The sequence below is a fragment of the Megalops cyprinoides genome, chromosome 19, assembly GCF_013368585.1.
Source record: "Megalops cyprinoides isolate fMegCyp1 chromosome 19, fMegCyp1.pri, whole genome shotgun sequence".
Lineage (NCBI taxonomy): Eukaryota > Metazoa > Chordata > Actinopteri > Elopiformes > Megalopidae > Megalops > Megalops cyprinoides.
In genome coordinates this window covers 8,111,302-8,136,859 of record NC_050601.1, presented here as the reverse complement: position 1 = coordinate 8,136,859, position 25,558 = coordinate 8,111,302, and the positions used below count along the sequence as shown (strand labels likewise).

Sequence of the window (25,558 nt, the reverse complement as noted above, 5' to 3'; positions counted from 1 at the left end):
GCCAGCTGCTCACCCTCTTGAGCTCAGTGATGAAGAAGTCGATCATGTTTTTGACCTGCGGGGCTTTGGCGGAGAACAGAATTAGCTTCTCGTTGGTCAGATTGAGCTCCAGCATATTCTTGGAGGGAATTGTGACGAACATGATGTCCGTGTAGCTGAGAGAGAGAATTAAACAAGACCCAAAATAAAACACAAACAAAAGTTTTAATACATCATGCCAGATATGTAATCAAACAATGTGCCAACGTTGACTTGACACCCCTTGCAAAAAAACAATATTTAAAATTAAAAATCCAGTATCATCCTGTATATATTACAAGTATATGTCAAAATATATTACTACATTATCAGTTATTATCACTTTCATATTTGTAATTTTAGGCAAATACTATAGAACCTAACTGTCTGTATTGTGGGTAGCATCTTTGGCTATATATCTGTCATTATTAAACATTATTATTATTATTACTATTAAACAGTAAACATTATTTGGACATGTTGGGATGTATTGGGCTGTGTGACTGTCTAGTGAGGTTTTTAGGTGATGTTCTGGGTCTGTTCCTCAACCCACAGGTACCTGTATGGCCGCAGGACTCTGAAGTAATCTGGGGCAGCGGAGCTGCTCTTCACCAACTTCAGCAGCTTGATCCCTCTGTGTGACACGGCCAGGACCTGCACTCCAGTACCCACACTGCCCTGCAGGACACACACGCACCCACACCCACATACACACCCACACACACACATGCACGCCCACACCCACATACACACCCACACACACATACACACCCACACCCACATACACACACACACGCACACGCACACCCACACCCACATACACACCCACACACACGCATACACACACACACACACACACACCCACATACACACACACAGACACACACACACACACACACACCCACATACACACATTCATAGCCACACATATATAAAAACACAGATACACACATATGTCCACACACACACATGAACACACAGACGCATATATACACACCCACACAAACACATACCTGTGAGGAACAGTTCAATGACCGAGCTGCACGTGTTCTGATTACACATTATAAATAGATAAAGAACAAAAGTGTTGGCTCACAGAGGCCGGGAACAGGCGCGAGAAGTAAATCTCCCAGGAGTCCCTGGCGGCAGTGACAACCTTCTTCTTCACCCCCTCATCCTGGATGTCAGAGCTCTGCTCAATCTGGTTCTCCGCTGTCACACAGACAAACCAGGCACAGTGAGCAGAGACAGTAGAGTGGCATGACAGCTAGGCAAAAGAAACTTATAGCCAGTTACATGTTTGTGTTTCTGGTGGGAAGCTGCAGTTGTAACCTTGAGATAATTATTTAACCTGAGTTGCTTCAGTACATATATGACTGTGTAGATGAATAATGCAGAAATAGGTAAGCTATCTAAGCCGTGCTAGATAAGCAAGGCTGCAAAGCAAATAAATAATGAACTGTAAAAGACCTTGTGTCAGCACACAACCTTCATGCATTTTATCATACACCATACCTGCTGTCTCGGTCTCACCAGATTCATGCATCTCAGCTGCCTGTGAAATGGACCGAATAAGGCTATGGGGTTCCTTCAGTGACCAAACTCACCAAACAGACCTTTCATTTTCTGCCGTTCCTCCTTGGTAATACGGATGCAAGCCTCAGAAAATGTGTCATGGACAATCTAAAGGAAAAAAAAAACATTAAAGTTACCAGAAATGGAAAACGGGGGTGGAGAGGGTGAAAAATATAAAATGATTTATTAAATCTCCATTTGACAAATGACTTAAGCATCTTAGCGCTGAGTGTAATACTGTTGATGGGAACATAATGACAATAAACCTGTTTAAAGATGAGATCCAGAACCAGTGGATTGTTAAAACTGTCTTTTGGGTAGAAAACCTGCAAACCACAAAAATATGTTTCACATTTCACAACATCAGATAAAATGAGGGAAGCAAATATAAGCATACAGTGAAATAGGAACTTATATGAGCAGAATGATAAAATGATAAATGACAAACCTGAGCAATATACAGTGCCTTCCACATTTATTTATATACCTTATAAAATAGTAAAAAAATTATATAATAGAAAAAATTACAAATTGGCGGACAAAAAGTGGTCGACAAAGTAGAAATACTCCCAGTAAATTTGCATATTTTTGGTCCTGTTTAATCACGGGTATGAATAAATATGAATATACCTTACTACTGTATGTGGTAAAGTATCCCTGTGCAGCCTCTGTGCATTAGCAAGATAGACTGACTCAACACTGAAAAAATGCTATTTTTAATGAGTAATGACCATTCCTTTAACTTTAAATACATTCATATCTTCACCCAGACAGACACAACTGCCATTCACTAAAGCTTTTGCTAAAACTGCATAAACAAAGGAGGACTGACTAATTTGTGAGGATTCAGATTCGGGTTGGCCAGCAAGCAGGAGCTCACCTCCTTCCTCAGGTAAATCTTCCAGGGCACGTTGGTGTAGGTGTAATGCTCCTCACTGCTCCTCCTGTGGAGCTGGGTCTGGATGGTCTCCTTCTCAACTGGGAGCTCCCTGGACACTGTATCCCCACACAGATTGCTCAGTCATCACACTGTCTTCCCACAATTCCATGCAGAACCCTACCCATGGTTCAGCCAGTGTACTCTGAGTACTCACCTGGTGCTGGGGGTGGGGCCCTCTGAGAGATCGCTGGCATTGGGGGCTGGGGCTTCTTTGCCTTGATGCTCTTGGCCGGTGGTTTCTTCATGGTGGCATCATCTCTGTGGACCTTGGTTGGAGTGACAGCAGGGGTGGAAGCATATGAAGAGGGAGCAGAGGGCTTCTTTTTCTGATTGGTGTGAAACAGAGATTGACATGACAAAATGTGTTAGCATTTCCTCCATGATGAGTGACTACACAAATGAAAAATAAGGGGGCTGAAACAGAGGCACTGTATGATAACAACTCCAAAACTGCTTACACTGTCTGACATCATATGCAAAAGTATCATATATTAAAATTGATAAATAATGTAAAATTTATCGATTTGAATGTGAATAACTTAATGTAATATTACACTTACATTTTCAAATATATCCCAAGATTAAATATATTGTGAAATTTATATATATAGAATGATATAGTATGAAGGTTTTATGAAAATATATCATACGCTGTACAGTGTGTCTTTATACCTGTGGAGGCTGAGTACTCATCTGTCCTTTCAGAATCACCATGGCCTCATCATGAGGGTCTGGCTTCCTCATGAACACCTTTGGTTCCTTCCTATGACAAGATGCATTAAAAAGGTGAAAACAACACTCCTCTCTAGATATTTGCCAGAACTGCTGGACAGGCATTGCAGGTTAGTGAGTGTAAACTGTGCACAGACTGGACCTGGGTACTTCGACAGGCTGGCCCGGGACAGCTGGCTGGTACTGTTTGATGATGTCCTTGATGTTGTGAGTGGGCTCGATGTACTCTGAGTTGGAGACGGAGGATTTCACCACGTCCTCTGGTGGGATGGAGCGGGTCGGGCCTGAGGATAGAGAGACAAGAAACACGCAGGGTGATCAGTGAACCTGGTACCACACGTCCGCTTCTCCAATAATGCACAGATTCATAGCCATCATTCATAACCATGCCACGTCTGCTTGTGTCACCGTTCTTCATGCCTTAGCTGCACATTGACATGCCTCAGTTCATGCCTCCTTTAGGTTACTGTCCAGGCAATCCTACTGGAGGAGATGCACAGTTAAGCCAAGCAGACGTACTAGTTCTAGTTCTTTGGTGTCCAGTCTTCTCCTTGTTCATTGATGGAGCAGGTGCTGGGTGATAGGAATAGCTACTTGTCCCAGTCTTGGTCTACAACAGTCAAAAATTGGATCTGTCAATATTCCATGACTTTCACACATGGAAAGAAACATGAGGACATTTCTGTAAGTAAGGACCCAAGAGCGAAAACAGCTGATGTCATAATGGTAATATATCACAGCAATTCACCTTGCATTAGGGTACACAACAACATTGTAGCATAGTGGTAAGCAACAGGGCTTGTAACTGAAAAGTTGCTGGTTCAATTCTCCCCAGAGCACTGCTGTTGTACCCTTGGGTGAGGTACTTAATAATTGCCTCAGTGAATATCCAGCTGTATGAATGGATTAAATGTAAAAACTGTAACCTGTATAAATCACTGGATAACACCTTCTGTTAAATGACTAACATAATGTAACATAATACTATACATCAGCTAAATCTGGTACAATGCAAGAATAAATACTATACATGGTCTCTGACAAATTAAATAAAAATATAAATAAAGAAGTGATAATTATAACAATGAAAGGAGCCATGGCTGAGAGAGGTCAGAGTGGGCGTGAGCTCACTGGAGATGGGACGTTGGCTCGGGGCAGGGGGTGCGCTCTGGCAGGGGGGTAGTGATGAAACTGGGGGCTGGAGGGGTGGCTGGCGTAGGGGCTGGTCACAGGGCTGGTCGGGGGACTGCCCACGGGGGCATACATCTGCTGCTGTAGCGCCATGGCCTGCATGGTCATCTGCTGTGCCTGCAACGGGGACCAATCAGATTCCTGCCTCAGTGACACCTGCTTGAGAACAGCGATTTCTCTGTGTGTCTGTATGTGCTCATACAGTACCAATACCATACATACCAAAGGTTTCGACACCTGATTAAGATAACGGGAAACATGCGCACAGACATTTAGCTTAAGCATCTGAAGCTTAAATGCTTCAAATTTGTTTCTTAGACAAATATAAATAATAAAGTTGATGCCTATGTATGAATTTCTTTCCAAAGTTTTGATTTTTTTTACATTTTTTTGGCCCCTGATAATTTCCTTTTGTGTTCAATACTATTCTAAATTGGTAAAAAAAAATGGTACAAATAAATAAATAAAGAAATAAAGGTGTGTCCTAACTTTTGACTGGTACTGTAGTCACTCTTAATAATGGCAGTGATTCAAACTAAAAAAGAGCGAACTTTAAAACCTGCCACCACATGCCACAAAACACAGAGGAGAGGAATGCGTTTTGCAAAGAAAAAATCAGATTGCAGACTCATGCAGTGTGGTTCTGCTCATTACCAAAAACCGTAAATGTACAGAGAAATGCCACTTTTGCCAGGGGTACCTACCAGAATAATCGCTTGTTGGTTGATGATAGCTTGCTGTTGCTGTGCCAGCACACTCTGTTCGGTACCTAACAAAAGAGATACAAAGTGAGTAGACTGTGCCCTATAATCTATAATCAGCATATACTTGCATGTACGGGTGTATACCAAGGTGCATTAGCAGTGGATTGTGAGCCAATGGCACTGTGGGTTTGAAGGAATTCTTTGCAAACCTGGCATATCGGGCATAGCTGGCATAGCGGGCATAGCAGGTGTTGCTGGCATGGAGGGTGATGTCACAGAGGGTGATGCTGTCATAGAGGGTGGTGCTGGCATACTAGGTGATGCTGGCATTCCTGGCATCATTCCTCCCATTACGGGCAGCACTGGCACAGCTGAGGACGGTACACAGGGCACGCTGTCACAGGCAACACTGACCACTGAACGAAGAACACCATTTCTTATGTTCACAGTGACTGCAGAATCAACCCTTAAAAATCACTGCCTGTAAAATGTAAAATCCAAATTGTAAGGAATCTATGTTAAATGTGTCAAATATACTACTACTACTAATAAAAATATATTTGTCATATTTTTCATATATATTTTGTTACATATTAAGCATATATTTAATCTATTTTGGATTTAAAATATTATGCATTATTGCATTAAACATCCTATTTGATCATTACTCCTGTAAATTACATGTTCTCCAGAACATATATGAAAATACTGATGAATATTTGACTTGTACAGAAAAAAATTTCCTCTTGATAATTGCCCTGATATTTGTCATGCTTTGCACCTTCTAGAAACTTATTTGATCTATATTGTCCTTTAATACTGTACTCTGTACATACAATCCAGGACATGTATACTATGTACATTAGTACAAAAGTACAGTAAAGTGAGCCATGTGCATTGTGAGACAGAGAAAGCTTCTCATATGACATTACACAGGATATCAATTATCTATGAGGTTAGTTTAGCTGTTATCCATTTAATAAACACTAAACACTCTTATTCAGCTATAAATATGCATACCATAATCACACACCTTGCAGACAGATCACGGTCATTGTTTAATCAGAAAGCACAACAGGCTACAGTATCCCTTTTATACTCAAGTCATCCTGCCACTGAATTCTCTCTGCCACTCTGCCACCTCTAATCTGCAAAACTGTCTTTCACAACACATGCAGGGCATAGCACTGCTGACTTTGAGTGCAGTGAGAGATCAGCAAAGAGATTCATCAGCAAAGCTTTCTTTCACATTACATTTTACATTGTTATGCACTCTGAGTACAGGGAGAAAAGAACAGGATGAGCCAGACCAAAGGTGCCGGTTTAATCCCACAGAGTTTGGACGTAGGCCACATCTCAGCATGCATTATTCAGGTGTGAGGTGAGAGCGGGGGGGTAGGTAGGCCGCGGGCCACGCACTCACCACCGGGCATGGGCACGGGGCGATGGGTCCTGGCACCGTGCTGCGTCCTCTCCCCGTCTCCCGCTCCGATCCCTCCGGCTCCCTTCATCCTGCTGGACACACTGGCTGCCTTGTCTGGGTCCTATCCGGAGAGAGGAACGGCGTAGTGAGGAAGAGGCAGTGGCCCTCGGCTCGGGCGCCGTGAGAGGTTGGCCCGGGGGAAATCAATCTGCCCCCGGGAGAGTACCTTATATTCTCTAAAAGGAGCATGGCCCTCTTTGCCAGCCAGGTGAGCAGGTGAGGAATACCTACTCTGATCCCTGCTCTGCACACCCAAACCCCACTTACCACATATCCTCTGTCCGACCACAACAAGACACCACCAATAATCACAGTATACTCCACTCTGATTCAGTATGAGGACAGTTCACTAGAGGTTGCCTGCTGTAGACTGTAGATTGTTTCTGATGCCATAACACAAGGTCCCGTCTAACACAGCAGGTATGCCTCAGTGGAAATACAACCCATTTAACAGGCTCAAGTGTCATATCATCAAGCATCAGTGTGAATAGATCCCCTTCAGAAACTGGTTAGTGTGAGAGCACTTCCTCTGTGAGAATCAGCCGAGCTCAATGCTGCAAACATTACGGTAATTCAGTAATTTAATCGCTCTGTCACCACTGGGGCTGAAGTGTTGACAGAACTCCTCTGAGGCATGCAAATTCTCATACACAGGATCAAGTGGCCAGAGCACACAATAAGTGGAGTGATACCTCGCCTCACAAGTGCTTATAGAATCCATTCCAATAATGAGATCCGTGCGCAAGTTACCAGATTGATTACTACTTAACACAAAAAATTTGTACACTTGCCAATGTAGGACAACCCAGAGGTTACGACTAGGTTATAGTCCACGCAAAATGAGATTGACTTCATTTACCTGTCTTAAGTCAGGTGGAAAGGTGGATTACTGGAGACACTAACAGTGACTGTTTACTGATCTTTAAAAATAGATAACTGAGCAGAGGGGAGGAAGTGTTATCTTACCCCACTGCCATCAGAGAGTACCGGGTCAAAGAGACTGTCTAGGTAACGATCCATGCCCTTCTGGGTGGGGGCGTCGCTCAAATTGTCAGACTCCACTAGAAGGGGGGGGGGGGGGGGGGGCAGGGGGGGAAGGGGAATATGAATGTGAATGACAAAGTCTCGTCACAGGACAGTGTGTGAGTGTGTGTGTGTGTGTGTGTGTGTGCATGTGCACATAGGGTGTATGCATATTCATGAGGTGTGGATGCCTAAGTGTGTGTGTCTTGTGTGCCTACAGTTGTGTGTGTATATGTAGATGTATATATGTATGATCAGGCGTGTATGTATGCATCTACATATGTGTTTTTGTGTTTGTAATTGTGTGTGTCTATATGTGTGCCTGAGTGTGGTAGTGTGTCTGCAGGTGTTTGTGTGTGTGTGTGTGTGTGTGTGTGTGTGTGTGTGTGTGTGTGTGTGTGTGTGTGTGCGTGTGTGTGTGTGTGTGTATGTGTGTGTATGTGTGTGTGTGTGCAGGTGTTTGTGTGTGGGTGTGCGTATCCCTTACCGTGGCTGTAGTACCCATCTGAGTCAGGCAGGCTGGAACTGGGAGGGGCCTGGTGTCTCATGCCATAAGAGAGGGGGCTGTCCTCATCCGAATCAAAAGCAGCTCCAAACAGGGTTCTGTGAAGATTGCAGTGCAAGATCACTATTACCTGGATAATTTACAACATGAGCCACTCCAAAAGTTTTTTCATCCACATTATAAAATAAACCATAATCTATAACTGTGTTCATTCAACATATTTGGTTTGTTTTTAAAAAGAAATTGGGAAATGTTGTGGCTATGGAGAAATACAGAAAATGCTGGAAATTAAGACTCAAGGGAATTGAAGGAAATAAAGGCATAAAACTCGCACAGGCTGGTGCTGGGTCTCGTTCGGGACGGCCCCTCTGAGGAAATGATGAAGTAGGACTTCTGTCTGGGGAATCCTGTCATCAGCTCCAGGTCGGAAATGAGGTCCATGACGTAATCGTGCCCCGCGAGCTCCACCCATTGGCCGTACTCCTTCATGAGGACAGAGCAGCCCCTCCAGCCCTCCGCCACGCCCCTGCAAGAACACAGCCCGGGTCACAATGCGGCACGCTCTTGCTCCAAACACACAGAGCCACTGCTGGCCTCGTATCTGCCTCAGATAAATCAGTTTAAGGACAGCACTGTGGTGTGATGGTAAGCAGCAGGGCTTGAGTATTAATGACCTGAATTAGCTCAGCAAATATCCATTTGTATAAACCTACTGGTGTGAAATTGTTCTGTACAAGACTATAAGACATAAGACAATGTAATGTATTCAGCCTGTCTGGGCAGTTAAACAAGTGGACTCTTGACCTGTGGGTTGGAAGTGTGAATCCTGGACATCATGCAGCTTTGAGTGAAAGACTTTACCTCAATTGTTTCCAGTAAATACCCAACTTTATGAATAGGTTACAGGATGTACATAATGTACCCACTAAGCAAATAGATTAATGTGATGTAATGGAATCTTCATGGTTGTGGTTGTTAAGCAATCATTTTGGTCTATATTAATGAGCTGATTCCTGGTGCGGGGAGCTCTATGCCTTTCTCAGAGTCTCAGTGAAGTGAAAACGTATTCTACACTTTCTGATTTGAGCTCTGGGGTGAGCTGCCAGTGCAAAGCTTTCATCATTACGGGTTAATGAGTCAAGGAGGAGTGCCTCAGCTGCTGGTCCAATGGTCCACATGAATCAGCAGTTAGCAGGGCTAAATTACCTGTGCTGCAGGATGTCCCCAGCCAGGTCTTCTCCACTGGTCCAGGAGTGAAGGGGACACAGAAAGGAGGCCCCTGCAGTGGGTTAGCAGTGACAGTGACGAGCGTGAGGCTGTTGCGTGCGGAGAGCAACGTTGTTGAGCGGAAACTAAACACCTCAGAGATTTTTTTCCATATCACATGCCATCATGTATCGGATGTCTCCTTTACGTGTGCTAACGTTCAACAGGAAGGAAATGAGAGGAAAACAGGACTGGACTGTCTGTCGCCGTGAGAGCTCAGTATGGTCTGTGCTGTGTGATAGTGTCCTATTGATTACAGACAGCATGAGTGAACCTGGGCTTGTCTATCACAAAATAAAGCCCTGGGAAAGCATTTGATTGGACACCCTTCAAACTCATTTATCAGCCATTAGGTTAAACAATTACTCTTGGTACAGCCAACAAACAATGCCATTGGGCTGTACTTTCAAAGATTTTTCTGATTTTTATTCCATAAATCTTCAGATTAATCCAAATCCCCATTAGAAAAAAATCAGATTAATGATACATGTAAGGTTCAAGATATTTTCAGATAATTTTCCTCTGTTGCCTGTAAAGGAGGTAATTTTAGCTAATTTTTAGGGCTCTTGCTTTTTAGAAATGGCTTTATATCTCTGGTTAATCTTAACTAAACACTCCCTGTAATAATAATATATTTCATAACTGAAAGTCTGCACCCAGGAAGTGCGGAAGGAACGTTTGAATTTTGGGTATCATAAATACACTTCGGGTCACGGATACATTACCTCACTTAGGTCTGTTGTATTAATGAGACGAGTGGAATTTCATGACATCAGATCTTATGGTTAGTGATTAACCCGTGTGAATAAAGGCAACAGTTTGGTTGCACTAACACTCACCGTCAAAGCAGTGCACTTGAAGCACCATGCTTGCTTTTTTCCTATTGGCTGTCCACTCCAGCAGAGAGAGCGGATAGGTCCTGGCGGTCTCGGGACCATACTTGGACTTCTGCATGGCTTGGATGAGCCTGTGCTGGCAAATGGCCTGGTATCCCTTGTAGGCGTAATCTGACACATACCTGCCGGAAAGCAGGGAGGGTAAACGAGGACTTTGTCGAGCGTTCTGAATCGGAGATATCGATTGATACGAGAGCGCGCGACGGTTTCTTACTTCAGGAGATACTTCTCCATTTTGGGGGATGGCGCAAAAGCACTGAGGCAGGCCAGCATAAGTAGCCACCCTCTCTCTGAGTTGACGTTGTTGGTGTTCCTGCAGACCTGATTGGCAATCTGAGACAAAATCTCATCCCTCAGCCCTGGCATGGACAGGCCCTTCTGAATGATGTAATTCCCAAACAGGTTCTCCTGAGCCCCGTTCAGGTGAGGGTCACCCATGAACCTTAACACCTGCAATACAAGGTACACATATATATTAGCTCAGATGGGGGTTGCTGACAAACTTTAAAACTCTTAATACAATACAAAGTGCAAAGCAAATATGTTCAACAGTAACACTGTTGTCCTCAAGCATACTGGCAAAGCTGTCCAATGTGGGGGTTGTATAGAGGTCCTACCATTACAAAGACATCGAGAGCCTCCCGTCGTAAATCCTCCTCCACACGTGTCAGTGGCATCTCAAGGGGGGCCGTCAACATCCCAAATTTAGGCTCCTGCAGAACCGGACACACATACACCCACGTACATATCACTCACCACAACCTCAATGCCTTGCAAACCAGCAGGGTATTCAGTAGGTTGTACAAAGACTGTATAAACAGTATTAACAAATACTTCCAAATTAAATTAATTTGCTGTTCACAATATAAAACCATATACAGGTTACAGCAATGTACGTCATCACTATATTCCTTACCCGGAAATGGACCTGGACGTATTTGGACATGGGGTAGTTGTTGATATCTAGCGGTAGAGTGAGCTGAGATTCCACCTGTATCCTCGGGGCTTGGACCAGGGCCAGACAATCAGAATGCAGCTCTCTACCTCCTATTCAAATGAGAATGCAAGTCAATGGTGCTGATAAGCTGACCGAGAGCAAAGCATTTCCTTATGAAAAAAAAATAATTTAAGTGGGAAAAGACAAGATCTGAAATATTACAAACATATGGACCATCCAACAAAATGCAGCATATGAATTGTTACATCTTTCTTGTACAAATTTCTTGCACAAACATATGGAAGAGAAGACAAGATCTGAAACATTACAAACATATGGACCATCCAACAAAATACAGCACATCAATCGTTACATCTTTTTTGTACAAATTTCTTTTGAATATGCTGTGCTAAGTACGCCCAAGCAAAGCTGAGAGAGCAGACAAGACACCCAGAGATGGACCAAAGGTGAGACGGTGACAGAATGAAGTTTGACAAAGCAAGTCATAACCTGCTGCAGCCTGCAGTAACGTGCCCAGTTCGGCTGGAATGACCAGGTGGGTGACGTTGATCACTTCTCGCCTTGTCAGCTCCTGCATACACACATTTGACGGCAGTGATGCAGGTGTGTGAGTGCATCACGGCATTGCGCTGGCTGACCCCAGTGCTCCTGCATGACTGCACAGTCTGTCGCAGTCAGACGGGCCTGATATTGAAATTAGCATTTCAAAAACAGGGGTGTAAAAAAGTGACGCAAAAGTAGTAAAAAACACATTACCATTACCATTTCAATCCTCTTCCTCTCTTCTTCGGCTTGTCTCCTTGCTTCCTCTTTCATCTGAGAAAGACACTTATGAATAAATCATCTGTAATTACAGATTATGATCATAAATGTGACTATCAACGTGTCAAGCAATTATAATGGAGGCAATTCACAATGAAATCAGCTGATTGTGGTAACCCTGAACCTCTAACATCTAAAGGTTGTACCTTGAGGTATCTCTTGCGGTTGACATACATGTGGATCAAGGAGTGGAACTTGATTAAGCTCTGCCTCATCTTCACGTATCGTTTCCTGCATGAAACACAGGGGAGGATTAAAGCAAAGGGGTGAGCGACACTGGAGACACGGTCAGAGCCATCCCAGAATTCCCTGAACGCCAGCGGTCCACCGGGGGGCGCGTACCTGGTGAGGTGGCCCCGGCAGTGGGCCTGCAGCCGGATGATCTTCATGCGGAAGGAGACGAATCGCTTCCGCACGAAGAACATGCGGGTGTAGCGCTGCAGAGTGAGGGCCGCCACATGCATCACGCGGTCCCGCTTACTCTCCAGCAGCTGGTACACCTCCTCCTTCATAAAGAGCTGGAACACAGGCAACCTATACGCTGCAGACACCATCACTGCGGCAAAGAGAGGTCGGGAGACTACCACCGCTGCTTTATCAGTCATAAGCAGGTGTGTACCCATACAAGACCAAAATATGTGGGTTGTAATATATTGGCAAATATGTTGTTTAGCACAAATACATTTAAAATCCAGCCATGCAAAGCAGGCATATATTGCAATATACCAAGGTGGCTCCTATTAATATATTTTCAATATTTCACACTACATTAAATTACATTACATTCATTTAGCAGATGCTCTTATCCAGAGCAACTTCCAGTGGAAAACATTTTTGATTCAGATTCAAAAAAAACATTTTGATTCAGATTAAACAAACTTGTTCTCTAAAACATACTTTGTATGGGTCAAGGTTTAGGATTACAGGCAACACCAGCACAGAACGAATTATATGTGTAGCAAAGCCCTCCCCTGCTTACCTTGGTGACTCCGACTTGGTAGGCCCCTGCCTTGACCGGACAGAGTTTCATCAGCATGGCCACACAGTTCTCTCCCTCGGGGGGAGGGGGCTGTTTCAGGCCGAGCAGGGCCTTGTACCTGAAAAACAGAGGACACCCTGACCCCCACAGAACACTCAACCTGCACACACCTGTAGAAACAGTGCAAAAAGCCACAAATACAATTATTCACCATCTGGTATTGCATTTTTCATGAGTGCGACATGCCATTTATATACTCATATACAGGGTGTTCTAACCTGTCTGAACACAAACATGACATGCATCACACACTAAATCTGACTGCAGGTAATAACCAGGTCACGTTTACATTGCGTTCTACATGTAAGGAAAAGCTTAAAGGAATGCTGCAAAACAAATGAACTGGAGAATTCTTCAAATTCTTCAAAATTAAGGCTGCCCTACATGTGTATGTCACTTAATTGCTATTGGCTGAGCCCCATGTTGTCTTTCCCACGGATTGCCATTTCCAGGTGATGTTGGTGAGAGAACATTCCTTCCTCTCAGCGCAGCCCTCTGTACCTGTTGAGGAAAATTCCAAAGGGCATGCGGACGGGGTATCCTTCTTTCCGGATTCGGACAGTCTCCAAAATTCCAGAGTAACGTAACTGAGCGCTGACCAAGTCCATGTCAAACATACCGGGCTCCTGCAGGGACAGACAGTCTCATGGGTCAGGACCTGCAGAGCAGGAAATCCACCACCATAGCATCATGCAAGATGAATATAGTAAGTAGGTTTGAATGTTGCATTCCATAATCAAAATACCTTTTTATTGTTTGGCTTTATGCAGCGTACAAAAAACGGGTTGCACCTAATGAAAGAGAAAAATGGAAACTTGGTGAGTAAACGAGAAAGGTGGGAAACGAGTCTGACAAGATGGAAATCTATGCCTGCTTCTCTTCGTCTCACTGGTGCAGGCAGTAAGGTATGGCTGAGGCAGGGAAACAGCATTAACAGCGGCAACAGACTGTGGGCTCTCTCTCCATCTGTGGGTCTCTTCCCCTACCTCTCCATCTTCTCCACCAGCTCCAGGAGGGACTGCTGGAACTTTGCTGCCACCGTGGATGGCTGCTGGCGCCGTGTCACCGTGCTGTTCTTCTTCATGTGCATCTTCTGCTGGCTGAGGAACTCTAAGTGGTTCATGAAGAGATTCGCCACCATCTGGGGAGAGCAGGGGACCAAGAAAAACCTCTTGCCAGTTATCACACCTCTCATGTAAGTCATTGACTGTGTGACTTGTTGAAGAGAAATAATTCCCTTTGAGACATGTATGGTTGAAATGTTGTGATAAATGTCAAAAAACTATGCCTAGAAACCATAAAAGAAGTGCATGGGGAATTCATGATATTTGAATTACGAGAGAACTTCTGTTCCCTGACCTGTCAACAATAAAGAAAATGTGAATATAAAAATGTTCCACCCCTTACCCGGTTTTTGCTGTGAATGAAGAGATCAAGGACTTCCTGCCGAACCTGATCGTAGTTTTTGTCCAGAAACCTGTAGACCTGTAATACAATTGTGAAACTGCAGTGTACTTTCAAATGTCAAGACCAATTTAAAAAAAGAGAGACACCTAAAAGCCCTGATTTTACAACTTTATGCAAACATCTGTGTCTAATCTTAATATTTTTTATGTAGTAAGATATGATGTACCTGATAGGTGACTCTTCCTGCATAGTGCTTAATGGTGAATTCAGGGAGGGGCATCTTTGGCTTTACATAAAGGGGGTTGTTGCCATGGTGATAGTGACATTTCTGAAGGAAGGTGTGGTCGGTTGCCTGATAAAAATATTGACTATTACACTTAAGTGGTCAAAGAACACTGAAAGAAAGAGGAAGGTTATTGAGATCTGAATGACAATCACTACACTACTACACTACTATCAGAAAGTATTACTAAATGGAGATGAAGTCATTCAATGTGGATAGCTTGGAATGTGAACAGAAAACAGTGATGTGATGTCTCTTTCTAAAGATGTTTCTCTCTCTCCAACAAACCTTGTTGTGGGATAACTTCTAATCTTTTCTGTTTTTTCCCCATGTAGCTTGTGTAGCTTGTGATCCAACTGGAAATTAACACTCATTTTCAATAAAATAAATAAAAATGTATTGAATCAGTAATTTTATACTATACCTGAGGGAACAAGCTCTGGTCATCAAGGATTCGAAGTATCCCATGGGGCTTTGCAGCAATTAGGTCAATGCAGGCCTGGTTGTCACTGAAAGTGACTTCCTGCCATCTGATCTGCTCTCTGATGTATTCCTCCTTGAACACAGAAGGAATGGCAACTATTGTCATTGAAATGCCTTACAGTGACAAACAGATCATGCCTCTGCAAACAGTTCAGTAATTCAATAACCAAACAGATTAGAGACCATTTACCTGTTCCTCCTTGAAAACTATCTTATTGAAAAAGCATTGCAGATACTCGTTGGCATAATTGATGCAAAGCTGTTCAAAGCTGTTAAAGGAGAGGTCCTGCGCATGATAAACAGATAGGAAATGTGATTATTTTATCATAACCATAGTTTCATATCCTAACCATAGAGCTATAAATATGATGCTGGTCAATCTCATAAATGCTATAATGTATTTCAGATTCAGATTTTTTTAAGGATTTGAAAAAATGGCGAATAGATTACCTCAAATCCGTAAATATCAAGAATGGAGATAGACAGAGCCTCGTTCCTTGGGTAAACCAGCTTGTTTATCCTGTCTGTGAGCCAGTTGAATAGAAGGGAGTACAAGATCTTGGCAACTGCATCTCTGGATTTCCCCAAACGAAAACCAGCAACCAATCAACTTTTTTAATGGCACCTCTCTCCCACAAATATTTCACACCTCAGACGTGAATACAGCGCCATCGTTTCACATATTTACCTGGCATCAACTGCACTTTCCACCGTCAGAGGGGTGAATATCTTTTCTCTCATTGTTTCCTAGAAAAAGACAAAAATGGAATTCACTTATTAATACACCAAGACATGCATTTGCTCACAGTGGCACAAATTCCATTGGGTCAAATGAGAGTGAAGAAGTATTTATAAATGTAAGATTAAAAGAAATAACCCATATTTCCCATCAGCTGTCTGGGATACAGATGAAAAATGAAAATGATAATATTAGTAACAATAATAAAATGTATTTGATAGACATACCATACAATACATCTGATACATTATCTACAACCACATTCAGCAAGGATTAATAAACTAAATTATGCATTACCATCAAGCCTGAATTTAACAGGCGAGATGTTACACTGTGTGTTATGTTCAGTGACACTGTGAGTCATTCCACGGGGAAAGATCTGCAGTAAACAGAAGTGGCTTTGTCGTATTAAATGATCGTGCTGCTCTGTTATTGTAAACTTCACATGCTGAAGGAGGATTTGTGTCTTAGTAGCAGCACAACGCACAGTGACAGCTAGATTAGAGGTTGCAGAGATACAGTATCAACGGACGTCTTAATTGACAGGAGGTCCACAACACCTGCTGTTTGGAGGCGCACATACACAACGCGCGACATCGCTAACCACGCTTAAAGACATTGATAATCCTTTCTAGTGACTGCATCAAGAAAATAACTGAAAATAACTGCATTTTCTTCTTAGCTACTCAAGCACAAGCAGTGCAAGTCCTACCTCTAAATTAATGAGATTTGCAATATAGACAGCAATATCTGCTGGGAAGGTTGGGGAAACCAGATGCCAGAATAAAGGATATTATAACAGTACTGTTCTACTATCTGTACCTTTATAATATAATTTAATAGTTAACTATAATTTATAGTTTTAAAAAGTACAATGGAACACAATTCATGGATATTTTGTTGGGTACGGTGTGTGAAATCATGGACTTCATGTTTCACTTAATAAAACGATGCCAGTGCGGTCTGTGGCTCCAAGCTCCAGGATTAGTGTTTTAAGGCTTTTATCGGATAAGGTGTACCTCATGGCATGAGAGGCCCATCCAATCCAACCAGTTCAGGGGAAATATCTCCGAACATAGCCTTCTCTCATTACATAGGGAGGGCCTATCTGCCTAATTAGCAGAATCACCTAAATTACATTGCACAGGCCTCTGACTGGTGTCACGGTTGCAACACCACGATGAGTTGTACTGCTGCTTAAAATACTGATGCACATTCCAAGATGTTCACAGAACAGAGAGCATCAGGACACACAAGCTCCAAACTAGAAAACAGACTATTAGAAAAATAATTTTTCTTTCAGTATTAAAACAGTATTTATTAGTACACTGTTATAATATAATGTCCCCTATCATAGCAGTGAGGTAAGAAAAGAGAAAATGGATGAAGAAAGGTGGACATTTTTGGATATTTCTGAACATCTGGTGGTCTGATGCTGAAGGACTTTTTTTTTCATCTCCAGGCTGCACAACAGGGGTCACTGCAGGAGGTCATGGTAGACATAAAATGAAAGCTCTTCTTTGGATAAAGCAGAGTGGGGTGTCACAGACACAGAAAATAACATCGCAGACAGACCCCCAGAAAGACTTTCAGAGGGACTGTGGTTGCTGCCGGAGAAGACGCCTTCCATGCAGGGGCTGACGGTCAGGTGACCTGGCTCAGACATTGGTTAAAACCAAAAGGATGACTTTTGATGTGGACCTCACCTACAGTGTTTCTACACATTTGAGGAACTCTTGTCAGAGCTGGAATGCATGCAAGCTGGCTGTGACGTTCAATCCATGCTCAAAAGGAGATATATTACACTCATTGCATTATATACTGTGAAACTGTAGAACTGTATTTTTGAGTATCAGCAAGAGGTGAGGGTGACTTTATGGGAACTCATGAATGGTCTGCGACTGCGAAAATGTAAGTAACGAAATGTGTTCCACTCTGTGAATTAACAGCATGGTATCATATGGAGATGCTCTGATCATTTATACAGAACATTGTAAGCCTTACTGACTGAAAGTGTAATTTAAGAATTTACATTACTAATGTAGGGGAGTGAGATTTAATTATGGTGGCGGATGTGTAGTTCGAAAACAGACTCCTGTGTGTCCAATAATCTCCCTACGTCCATAAAAAAGGCATGGAACACATGTGTGTGGACTGCAGGAGGACAAAACGAAGACCCTGAACATGAAAGCCTTTAGGGCAAGTCAACAGACAAACTTCTCAATTTTATCTGTTCTTACTATTAGTTAAAATGCCAGAACAAATAGCCTGGCATATATGGCAAAAATAATCAGACATTTAAACTTTTCAATGAAGGAGAGAATTTTAGTGTGACATACCAAGAACACACCAAGACCGTGGTTGCTACAAGGGTGGTTTATAAATGTTTTAACATGTTCTCTGTATTTTTAATTTGAATAAGAGTATGCTTGGCGCTTTTATTCAATGTTATTCATGGGATTCAGCTAGGCTACAGATGAACACCCATTACAGGAAAAAATGTTATGAAGCAAGCAGGCTCTGTAACAATGACAATCGCCTTTATGTATGTGTGTGTATTATGTATACATAGTAGTAATAATACTGAATATACTGAATATGCTAATATACTTACATTTAGTATATCTGAATACCCCATAATTGTTTTTCTTTGTTGATGCCTGTGATCTGGCATTGGTCTGAGTTATAGAACTGAGTGCCTCATAGTTGAAATTTGAGAGTGACAAAAATCATGACAAAATCATGGGGTGGCTTCCAGTCGTCACAGAGTCACAGACTCTGATGATGCTCCACCTACAGTGGGGCCAGCTGAGGTCTCTGGGTGTGTGGCCCTGGCCAGGGTGTCATTGTGATGTAATCATGAGGCCCCCTGGCAACCACTCAGGCCCAGGATCACCCTGATTGGGTTTCAGCCGTTTCCATAGAGCTGCCTCCTGCTACGTATGATTAACTCTGCTTGTTATTCAACCTGGGGGGGGGGAACCAGAGCTTACGTATATGCATCATTTGAGGTTTTGTTCTGTGGCATTGTTCCCATTTGTACGGCAGACAGTTTGTGACGTGTCAGCTGTTGAAAATTTGTTTCGTGTTTCAGAAAATGACATGTACAACACCGTCAATGGCGGTGATCCTTGGCAAGAGGCCCAAACAGGGAGGTCTTCTTGGAGTTCAGCTGGGGTCAGGAGGAGACTATCCCCTCTAAGGCTTACAGTTACAGCCAGTAACACTTCAAATCCACACCTGTGTTTATTGGACTCCTCTCCAAAGTTTATCTTTCATTATTTTACTAAGGGGACCTTGGAGATATCTTATGACAAACATTTCCATAATATACATTGAAAATATCTTTCAATGTAAATGTTGGAATTAATATTTTGGCTCTTCATTCATTTGACATCCTTATACAAGTGAACTGACAATGTATAGTAAAATAATTACATCAACAATGACACGACAGCAAAAACATTATATCCTGCAGGAGGAGATTAATGCATATGTGAAAACAAACTTACAAGTAAATAGATATGTAGTGCAGTTATGCCTTGTTTTTGTTCATATTCTAGCTTTGAAGCTTCCACAAATTTATGTTACGCTAAAGGATTCTAGTTTTATAGTAATATACTTTGTGTTATTGTGTATACAGGTCCTACACTGAACACTAGCATCACTGGCTTATTGCTGCCTGCACTAATGTCACTCTAATCGGAGCATCATCAGAACTTACCATGACTTTGAAGGTGATGGATTTCTGCAGGGCTTCTGGAGAGATCTGAAGCAGTTCTGCTACCACGCGGATCTCCTGAGCACTAACCACCGATGCTGTCTCCTGGGAATTGGCCTAAAAGGAAGACAGGACAGAGATCAGGACAGAGATCTCTCACCCACATGTTCTTCTCAGCTTCATCTCAACCACTAGACTCAGCACGATGGACAATGGATAGATGGAGAGATGGACAAGGGCCACTTGTATCATATATAAGGGCTGCATTTCAGTACCTAGACAGAATACTATTTTTGTGGCTTAAAAACCTTTGAAGCAAAGAGCTTCAAAAAATCAATGAGTTTCCAAAATGTGGACGTGAGATGTTAATATTTTTTCCCCTCGAATTAGGATTCGACATAATACATTTTTCTCTAGTCAAGGGATTGAACACGGGAGAAGAGCACACCCCTAATTTCCCGTTCATAGACTTCACACCTCGTATCTCTCAAAGAAGACATTCCCCAGGTGCAGTATGGATGAAAGGACCCTGAAGATGCTGTCTTGGTCTTCGACACTGAAATTGAGGATCTCCATGGCGCTGACGATCCTAAGGAAGTCATCCCCATCACTCTTCCCCGGAATCTCACAGTTGCCTCCCTGAGGTGTCACATGGAGCGAGAGCAACAGTTTGGTTCAAGACGTCGATCCACACATTTCTCTGAATAAAAGCCTTTGTGATCAGACATTGTTGTTTCTGAGAGAATGCACAACCAGCAATGAAACATAGCAACTCATCAGTATCTAGCAGCTTGATTTGTTAATAAAAGATGCTCTGAAGCTAACCTTAATGCATTTTGCCTAAACATGAAAAGGTTTTCTTCTTTACATTTGTAGACAACTTCATAAATGTATGCAGATTGGATGAGAGGGCTAAGTCACTTTGCAACTGAATAGAGCCCCCAAAATACAATTATATTTAATCAGAAATTTCTGATTTAGAATAAAAGGCATTAATTGTATGTGTGTCGCTTTTGGTTTAAGATTACAGATAAAAGTGTATCCAACACAAAAGAATGGTCTGTCACTCTCACCTGATTAAGGTAATAGTAAGTCTCTGCCTCTTGAAGGTAGAATGACTGTCTTTGCTTGGAAGGAAGACCTGCAACCATCTCGTAAAAAATGTGATAGTTTCTCTCATTTTTGGCCTGAAAAAAAAAAGGAAAAAGCCATTTATGGTAATTTGGTCACAAAGCTTCTGTAGTTTGGTTCCTTGTTCATATTGATAATATTGTCTGCAATTCTTTAACCTTTATTTTTATGAACATTTTGAGTGTCCTTTGGCGTTTGGGTGTCTTTTGCTCCTTCGCCTTTAATTTGATACTGCTAACATACAGTATTTTTTATCATATGCCTCTTCTAGTCCAATAATTGACTAGTAACATTCAGTTGACTGACAGGCGGTGTCAACCTAATCAGCACTCAGTAACAGTGTACATCCACTGCTATCTTCGATGAACAGGGCAGTTGGAGCCATTAATTTAATGCGACCTGAGATTATCATCAGTAGGCGAAACATTCTGCCCTTTTAGAAATGCATCAATGGCTGGCAAGTGAACCCTACAGATTCAGGAGGCAAACCATACTATGAAGGGGTGGCAGGGGATGGAGAAGGCATTGTGATACCAAAGATCATTCAACTGAAATTTTACACATGTATAAGTTGTTCCTTCACTAAAATAGGAGTCCACATAGATTAGCAGTTTTTTTTTCAATGCCACAAGCCTGTGACTCCACAGCAGTCAAAGTCCCCCATGATATAAACCTGTACAATATGAATTTTATAACCTCTCCCTTTGTCTGGATGGAAGAACCTCACTATGCATTTTGGGGGCTGGAAACAGACAGCATTACCTTTAAAGAATACGTTAGTCAATTAAAAAGAGGCATCGAACAATGTGTGTATTATAAACAGTATCTGAAAAACTCATTTATTTAGTATTGTCTTTGTCGATTGCAGTTTACTGTATATTTCTGATACCACTTCATTTCAGAGTACCCGTTTCTTCATTTTTTATGTGTAAAGCGCAATATAATTTGGAAGTTCAACAAGTTCAGGTAATTGCAGCTTCTTTATGCAATTTTACAACATTTTTACCAGCTGCAAAGCGATATGCAGCTCAAAGCTCATTACGTCTCAAAAGGTGACAAAGGTTCGAGAGATTCTCATCCCAGCTCAGGGCATGTAATGGAATTGTAGGCACACTGATCTTTGGGGGTACAGAACAATACAGACTTTAGATCGCTGAGGCAGGTTTACCTGAAACACAATCCTGGACTTCTCAAGTAGATACTGTGAGGTTATGGCACCACTGATCACACCCCTGTGGTGAATAATGGAGGCAGTCTTATGTATAATGAAGAAGTCGGTAAAACAGCATTACCGCACTTTAAAACACAATGTGTCTGCAATAGCTTACAGATTAACTATGCCTGACTGGCAGGTTAGGTTACGGTACATCCTCCTTTTAACTAATTTGTTTCAGTTTCCTTAGTGTGTAAAGCCACTCAGTTTCATCTCCTTGAATTGATTTGTGACTGACTGATTTCAGCCCTATTTATAATTGTTTTTTTTTTTCCTCAATGGCACAAAAGACGATTTTTTGTTACTGAAAAAAAACAGCACTTACTCCTCCAAAAAGATCTCCACGTATTTTCCAAATCGGCTTGAGTTATTGTTCCTGACTGTTTTGGCATTCCCAAACGATTCCAAAAGTGGAGCTGCTTCAAGAATCTGTTAACGGGACAATGAATTAAAAAGAATTACTGTGAATAAGACTTCCACCAACTGCCCAGATTAGAAAGAAAAAAAAAAACACTCAAGAGCAGGAGCCAAATCACAACACAGTGAAGAAAATTGTTCAATGCTCAGGTGTTTCAATGTTTCGTACAGTATTTTGAATCTATAAAGTAAACTCCTAACTAATTATACTCAATAACACGAGTTTCATATTGACTAAAACCTCTGGTGAACATATTCATTTTGGACACAAACAATTGACTCCATGCATTTCCCAAGAAGACAGAATCCAGTACTGACAGTACTCATGCTGTTTTCAATCTGCACACACCCACACAGGACATGTACATGTTCAAGATACAATACCTCAATCTGTGTCAGAGCGTATGAGGACAAAACACAAAGAAAACGTGTTAAGCCACCAGATAGCACTGTGCCATCTTTAAAAGCAATGCGCTCTGTTTGTGTGTCGAGAGGTTGCGCACACACCTGCTGTGTGATGTTACCCTTGTGATGTATCGCAGCCAAATATCGCAGGACAAGCTTGGTCGCCTCTGTCTTGCCTGATCCACTTTCCCCACTGAAATAGTTTAAAAAAAACAGTGATTCATGCACAGATAAAAAAGCAACAGATTTATTTTTGTCAATGCTGGTTAGGCTTTGATCCTTTGGGGTGGCTGTGAGTGGCAATAAGTATCGTATTTCCTTGTGCCATTACTATCAGCTTGACCGCTGTTAATGTTGCCATTGGCGGTGTATAATCAGGGAGGGAAGTGAAATTCTATTCTGGAATGTTGACGTCGCGCCAGCCTCTCTGAGAGCCCCGGGTATGCGTTTCACGCGGTGACCCGATCTGTAGGTGCAGTGCTGGCTGAGACGCTGATGGTCTTTCCTTACCGGTATCTCCATCCAGACAAAGGTCTTAAGTATTCCAGGCGATCAGCAGTGTCAAGTAGAGTTGATGTCAACTGTGCAACGTATAGTTCAGTGCAACGGTTCACTGATTGTGTGTCACATGAATTATTTGGAGGATCTCAAAATCCACGTTTCTTGATTGAAAAAATATACACTCTTGTTTCTTTGAAAGTGACAAACCTTATCAATAGAATACTGACAATCAGTACGGGTACTGTAAAAAAATGACAGAAGGTATCTGATCAAATCATCCATTAAGAACAGCTTTGCATGGGTCATTGACTTGGTGTGTAATTGATATGTTCAAGTAAACACATCCTCAGATCCCACTGTGTGGGATTCATTTTCAAACACTTACTATTTTTTATCCAGAAAATGGAAAATAAATCGAACTCTTTGATTCCATATACTTGATGTAAGATTAAAACCAAGTGATAGTTTTTGGTCTGTTTTCTGCTGTTGAAACTTGAAAATTAAATAAAAATAAAAATATCAGTAAACCAAATACAAGATTTCTCCCATTTTAAGATACAAGTCTTACCTTATAATAATGCACTGGTTCTCTTTGGCATCCATCATTCTAGTGTAAGAAGTACTTGCAATAGCAAACAAATGACTGTAAAAAACAAATAAAAATAGAAAACATTGTCAACTAATATTTCAGGGTAGAGAAACCTGACACTGAGTGTCTGTGATATACAGATTATCGTTTCTTGTTCAGCACTTGTTAAGATTTCAGAATGGTAAAATTATACAGCTGTACATGTGAGGCAATGTGACCTGGAATAAATAAAGAATATACTCATGGACAGCCTTGTACCAACATGGCTGTTGACACACAGGACTCCTTAATTTACACTAAGTTCTATTCTAGAGTCTAAAATTCTCCTAAAGTCTTTGAACATCACAAACACCAAATCGTTCATACCAGTGTCCAGCTAACTGCCTGTTCAGTCACAGACCCTGAGAAGTCTTCAGTTTAATTAATTGCTACTGCAAATGAGGCACAAAGACCACGGAGCCAATCAGCAGCCCCGCGTGGGGAGCCAGTTGACGCACTTACGGGGGGTTCTCTCCCAGTGCGTGCCCGTCGTACTGCAGGACCATGTCCGTCCCGTAGATATTAAACATCTTATAGGGATTTACAGACACGAGGATGCTGCCAATGTACGCCTAAAAGGACGAACAGAAGAATGAATTTAAAATTCATTCCAAAAAATGGCATACATAAATATATGATAGAATACATGAACAATATCAAAAAAGAGGAAATTAACTCTGGAGCAGAGAATTGACTGCATGTCAGGTTGTGTGTATGCTACATAAAAAAATGAAAATGGTTTGTTCCACTCACATAAATCAAGTCTCGATCAAACCTTTTCTTCAGATTTAACAGCACAGTAACCTCATTTAGCTCTCTGAAAAAAAGGTCATGAAAATACATTAATGCACTAGGAAACAATCATCTTCAAGATATAATGCTATACAAACTGACACAGTAAATGTTCTGAATAAGTTTCTTGAAATATATTCAGAAAACTGTTTTGCATAATGAACCATGCTGCTGCATAATCTAATAGGACAGATAGATTTACAGTTGGTTCAGACCCATTTTCTATTAATACTAATGCTTTTGGTTAGGTGGTCATGTCACACATAGGTTAAAATCAATAGCCGTTCTGCCTTGAGAGGTGTGCTCATACACACAGGTACTTACTCGAGCTGTGTCATGTCCTCCATCCCATCCTCCTCATTTTGATCCCTGTATCGCATTGTTGGCAGACTGCGGATGGAGTACATCTGAAGAAATGTAATTTTTATGAATTGCAGATTCATATGGGGGAGAATGGGAATGAGAATACACATGTATTCAAATGTATACACATACCTCTATGTATATACTTCAGTCACATGTGACAGATGAGAAATAAAAGTTCTTTGGAAGAATGAGGGACAGTTACTTCTGGAAAACTTGAGCTGTTTCATGAATTGTACTATAACAAAGATGCCATCATTACAACCCTTTAAAATACACATAAAATAAAAAAAAAACGTAAGCAATGGTGAGATTTGTTTTCA

The 25,558-nt window shown here is 41.8% G+C and overlaps 1 protein-coding gene across 1 annotated transcript in view; it reads right to left on the bottom strand.

The window, feature by feature from the left end:
* Positions 1-25,279, bottom strand: part of myo15aa (myosin XVAa) — a 33,291-nt gene extending 8,012 nt beyond the window's left edge. The window contains exons 1-46 of the mRNA XM_036552828.1: positions 25,197-25,279; positions 24,834-24,897; positions 24,543-24,652; positions 24,021-24,095; positions 23,054-23,144; positions 22,931-22,936; positions 22,455-22,558; positions 22,085-22,148; positions 20,859-20,972; positions 20,263-20,424; positions 19,789-19,902; positions 16,014-16,072; positions 15,776-15,899; positions 15,516-15,611; positions 15,267-15,398; positions 14,786-14,911; positions 14,560-14,637; positions 14,139-14,293; positions 13,898-13,943; positions 13,654-13,778; positions 13,093-13,210; positions 12,456-12,631; positions 12,260-12,344; positions 12,054-12,107; positions 11,781-11,862; positions 11,250-11,380; positions 10,951-11,046; positions 10,548-10,783; positions 10,277-10,455; positions 9,378-9,450; positions 8,506-8,697; positions 8,154-8,269; positions 7,610-7,704; positions 6,584-6,704; positions 5,161-5,225; positions 4,397-4,573; positions 3,860-3,875; positions 3,408-3,549; positions 3,206-3,296; positions 2,688-2,859; positions 2,474-2,589; positions 1,860-1,919; positions 1,626-1,701; positions 1,115-1,230; positions 578-696; positions 14-155 (exon numbers count right to left, since the gene is read on the bottom strand). Coding sequence (XP_036408721.1) covers positions 14-155; positions 578-696; positions 1,115-1,230; positions 1,626-1,701; positions 1,860-1,919; positions 2,474-2,589; positions 2,688-2,859; positions 3,206-3,296; positions 3,408-3,549; positions 3,860-3,875; positions 4,397-4,573; positions 5,161-5,225; positions 6,584-6,704; positions 7,610-7,704; positions 8,154-8,269; positions 8,506-8,697; positions 9,378-9,450; positions 10,277-10,455; positions 10,548-10,783; positions 10,951-11,046; positions 11,250-11,380; positions 11,781-11,862; positions 12,054-12,107; positions 12,260-12,344; positions 12,456-12,631; positions 13,093-13,210; positions 13,654-13,778; positions 13,898-13,943; positions 14,139-14,293; positions 14,560-14,637; positions 14,786-14,911; positions 15,267-15,398; positions 15,516-15,611; positions 15,776-15,899; positions 16,014-16,072; positions 19,789-19,902; positions 20,263-20,424; positions 20,859-20,972; positions 22,085-22,148; positions 22,455-22,558; positions 22,931-22,936; positions 23,054-23,144; positions 24,021-24,095; positions 24,543-24,652; positions 24,834-24,897; positions 25,197-25,279 — 4,974 coding nt within the window. The remainder of the gene's footprint in view (positions 1-13; positions 156-577; positions 697-1,114; positions 1,231-1,625; positions 1,702-1,859; positions 1,920-2,473; positions 2,590-2,687; positions 2,860-3,205; positions 3,297-3,407; positions 3,550-3,859; positions 3,876-4,396; positions 4,574-5,160; positions 5,226-6,583; positions 6,705-7,609; positions 7,705-8,153; positions 8,270-8,505; positions 8,698-9,377; positions 9,451-10,276; positions 10,456-10,547; positions 10,784-10,950; positions 11,047-11,249; positions 11,381-11,780; positions 11,863-12,053; positions 12,108-12,259; positions 12,345-12,455; positions 12,632-13,092; positions 13,211-13,653; positions 13,779-13,897; positions 13,944-14,138; positions 14,294-14,559; positions 14,638-14,785; positions 14,912-15,266; positions 15,399-15,515; positions 15,612-15,775; positions 15,900-16,013; positions 16,073-19,788; positions 19,903-20,262; positions 20,425-20,858; positions 20,973-22,084; positions 22,149-22,454; positions 22,559-22,930; positions 22,937-23,053; positions 23,145-24,020; positions 24,096-24,542; positions 24,653-24,833; positions 24,898-25,196) is intronic.
* Positions 25,280-25,558: the final 279 nt, after the last annotated feature.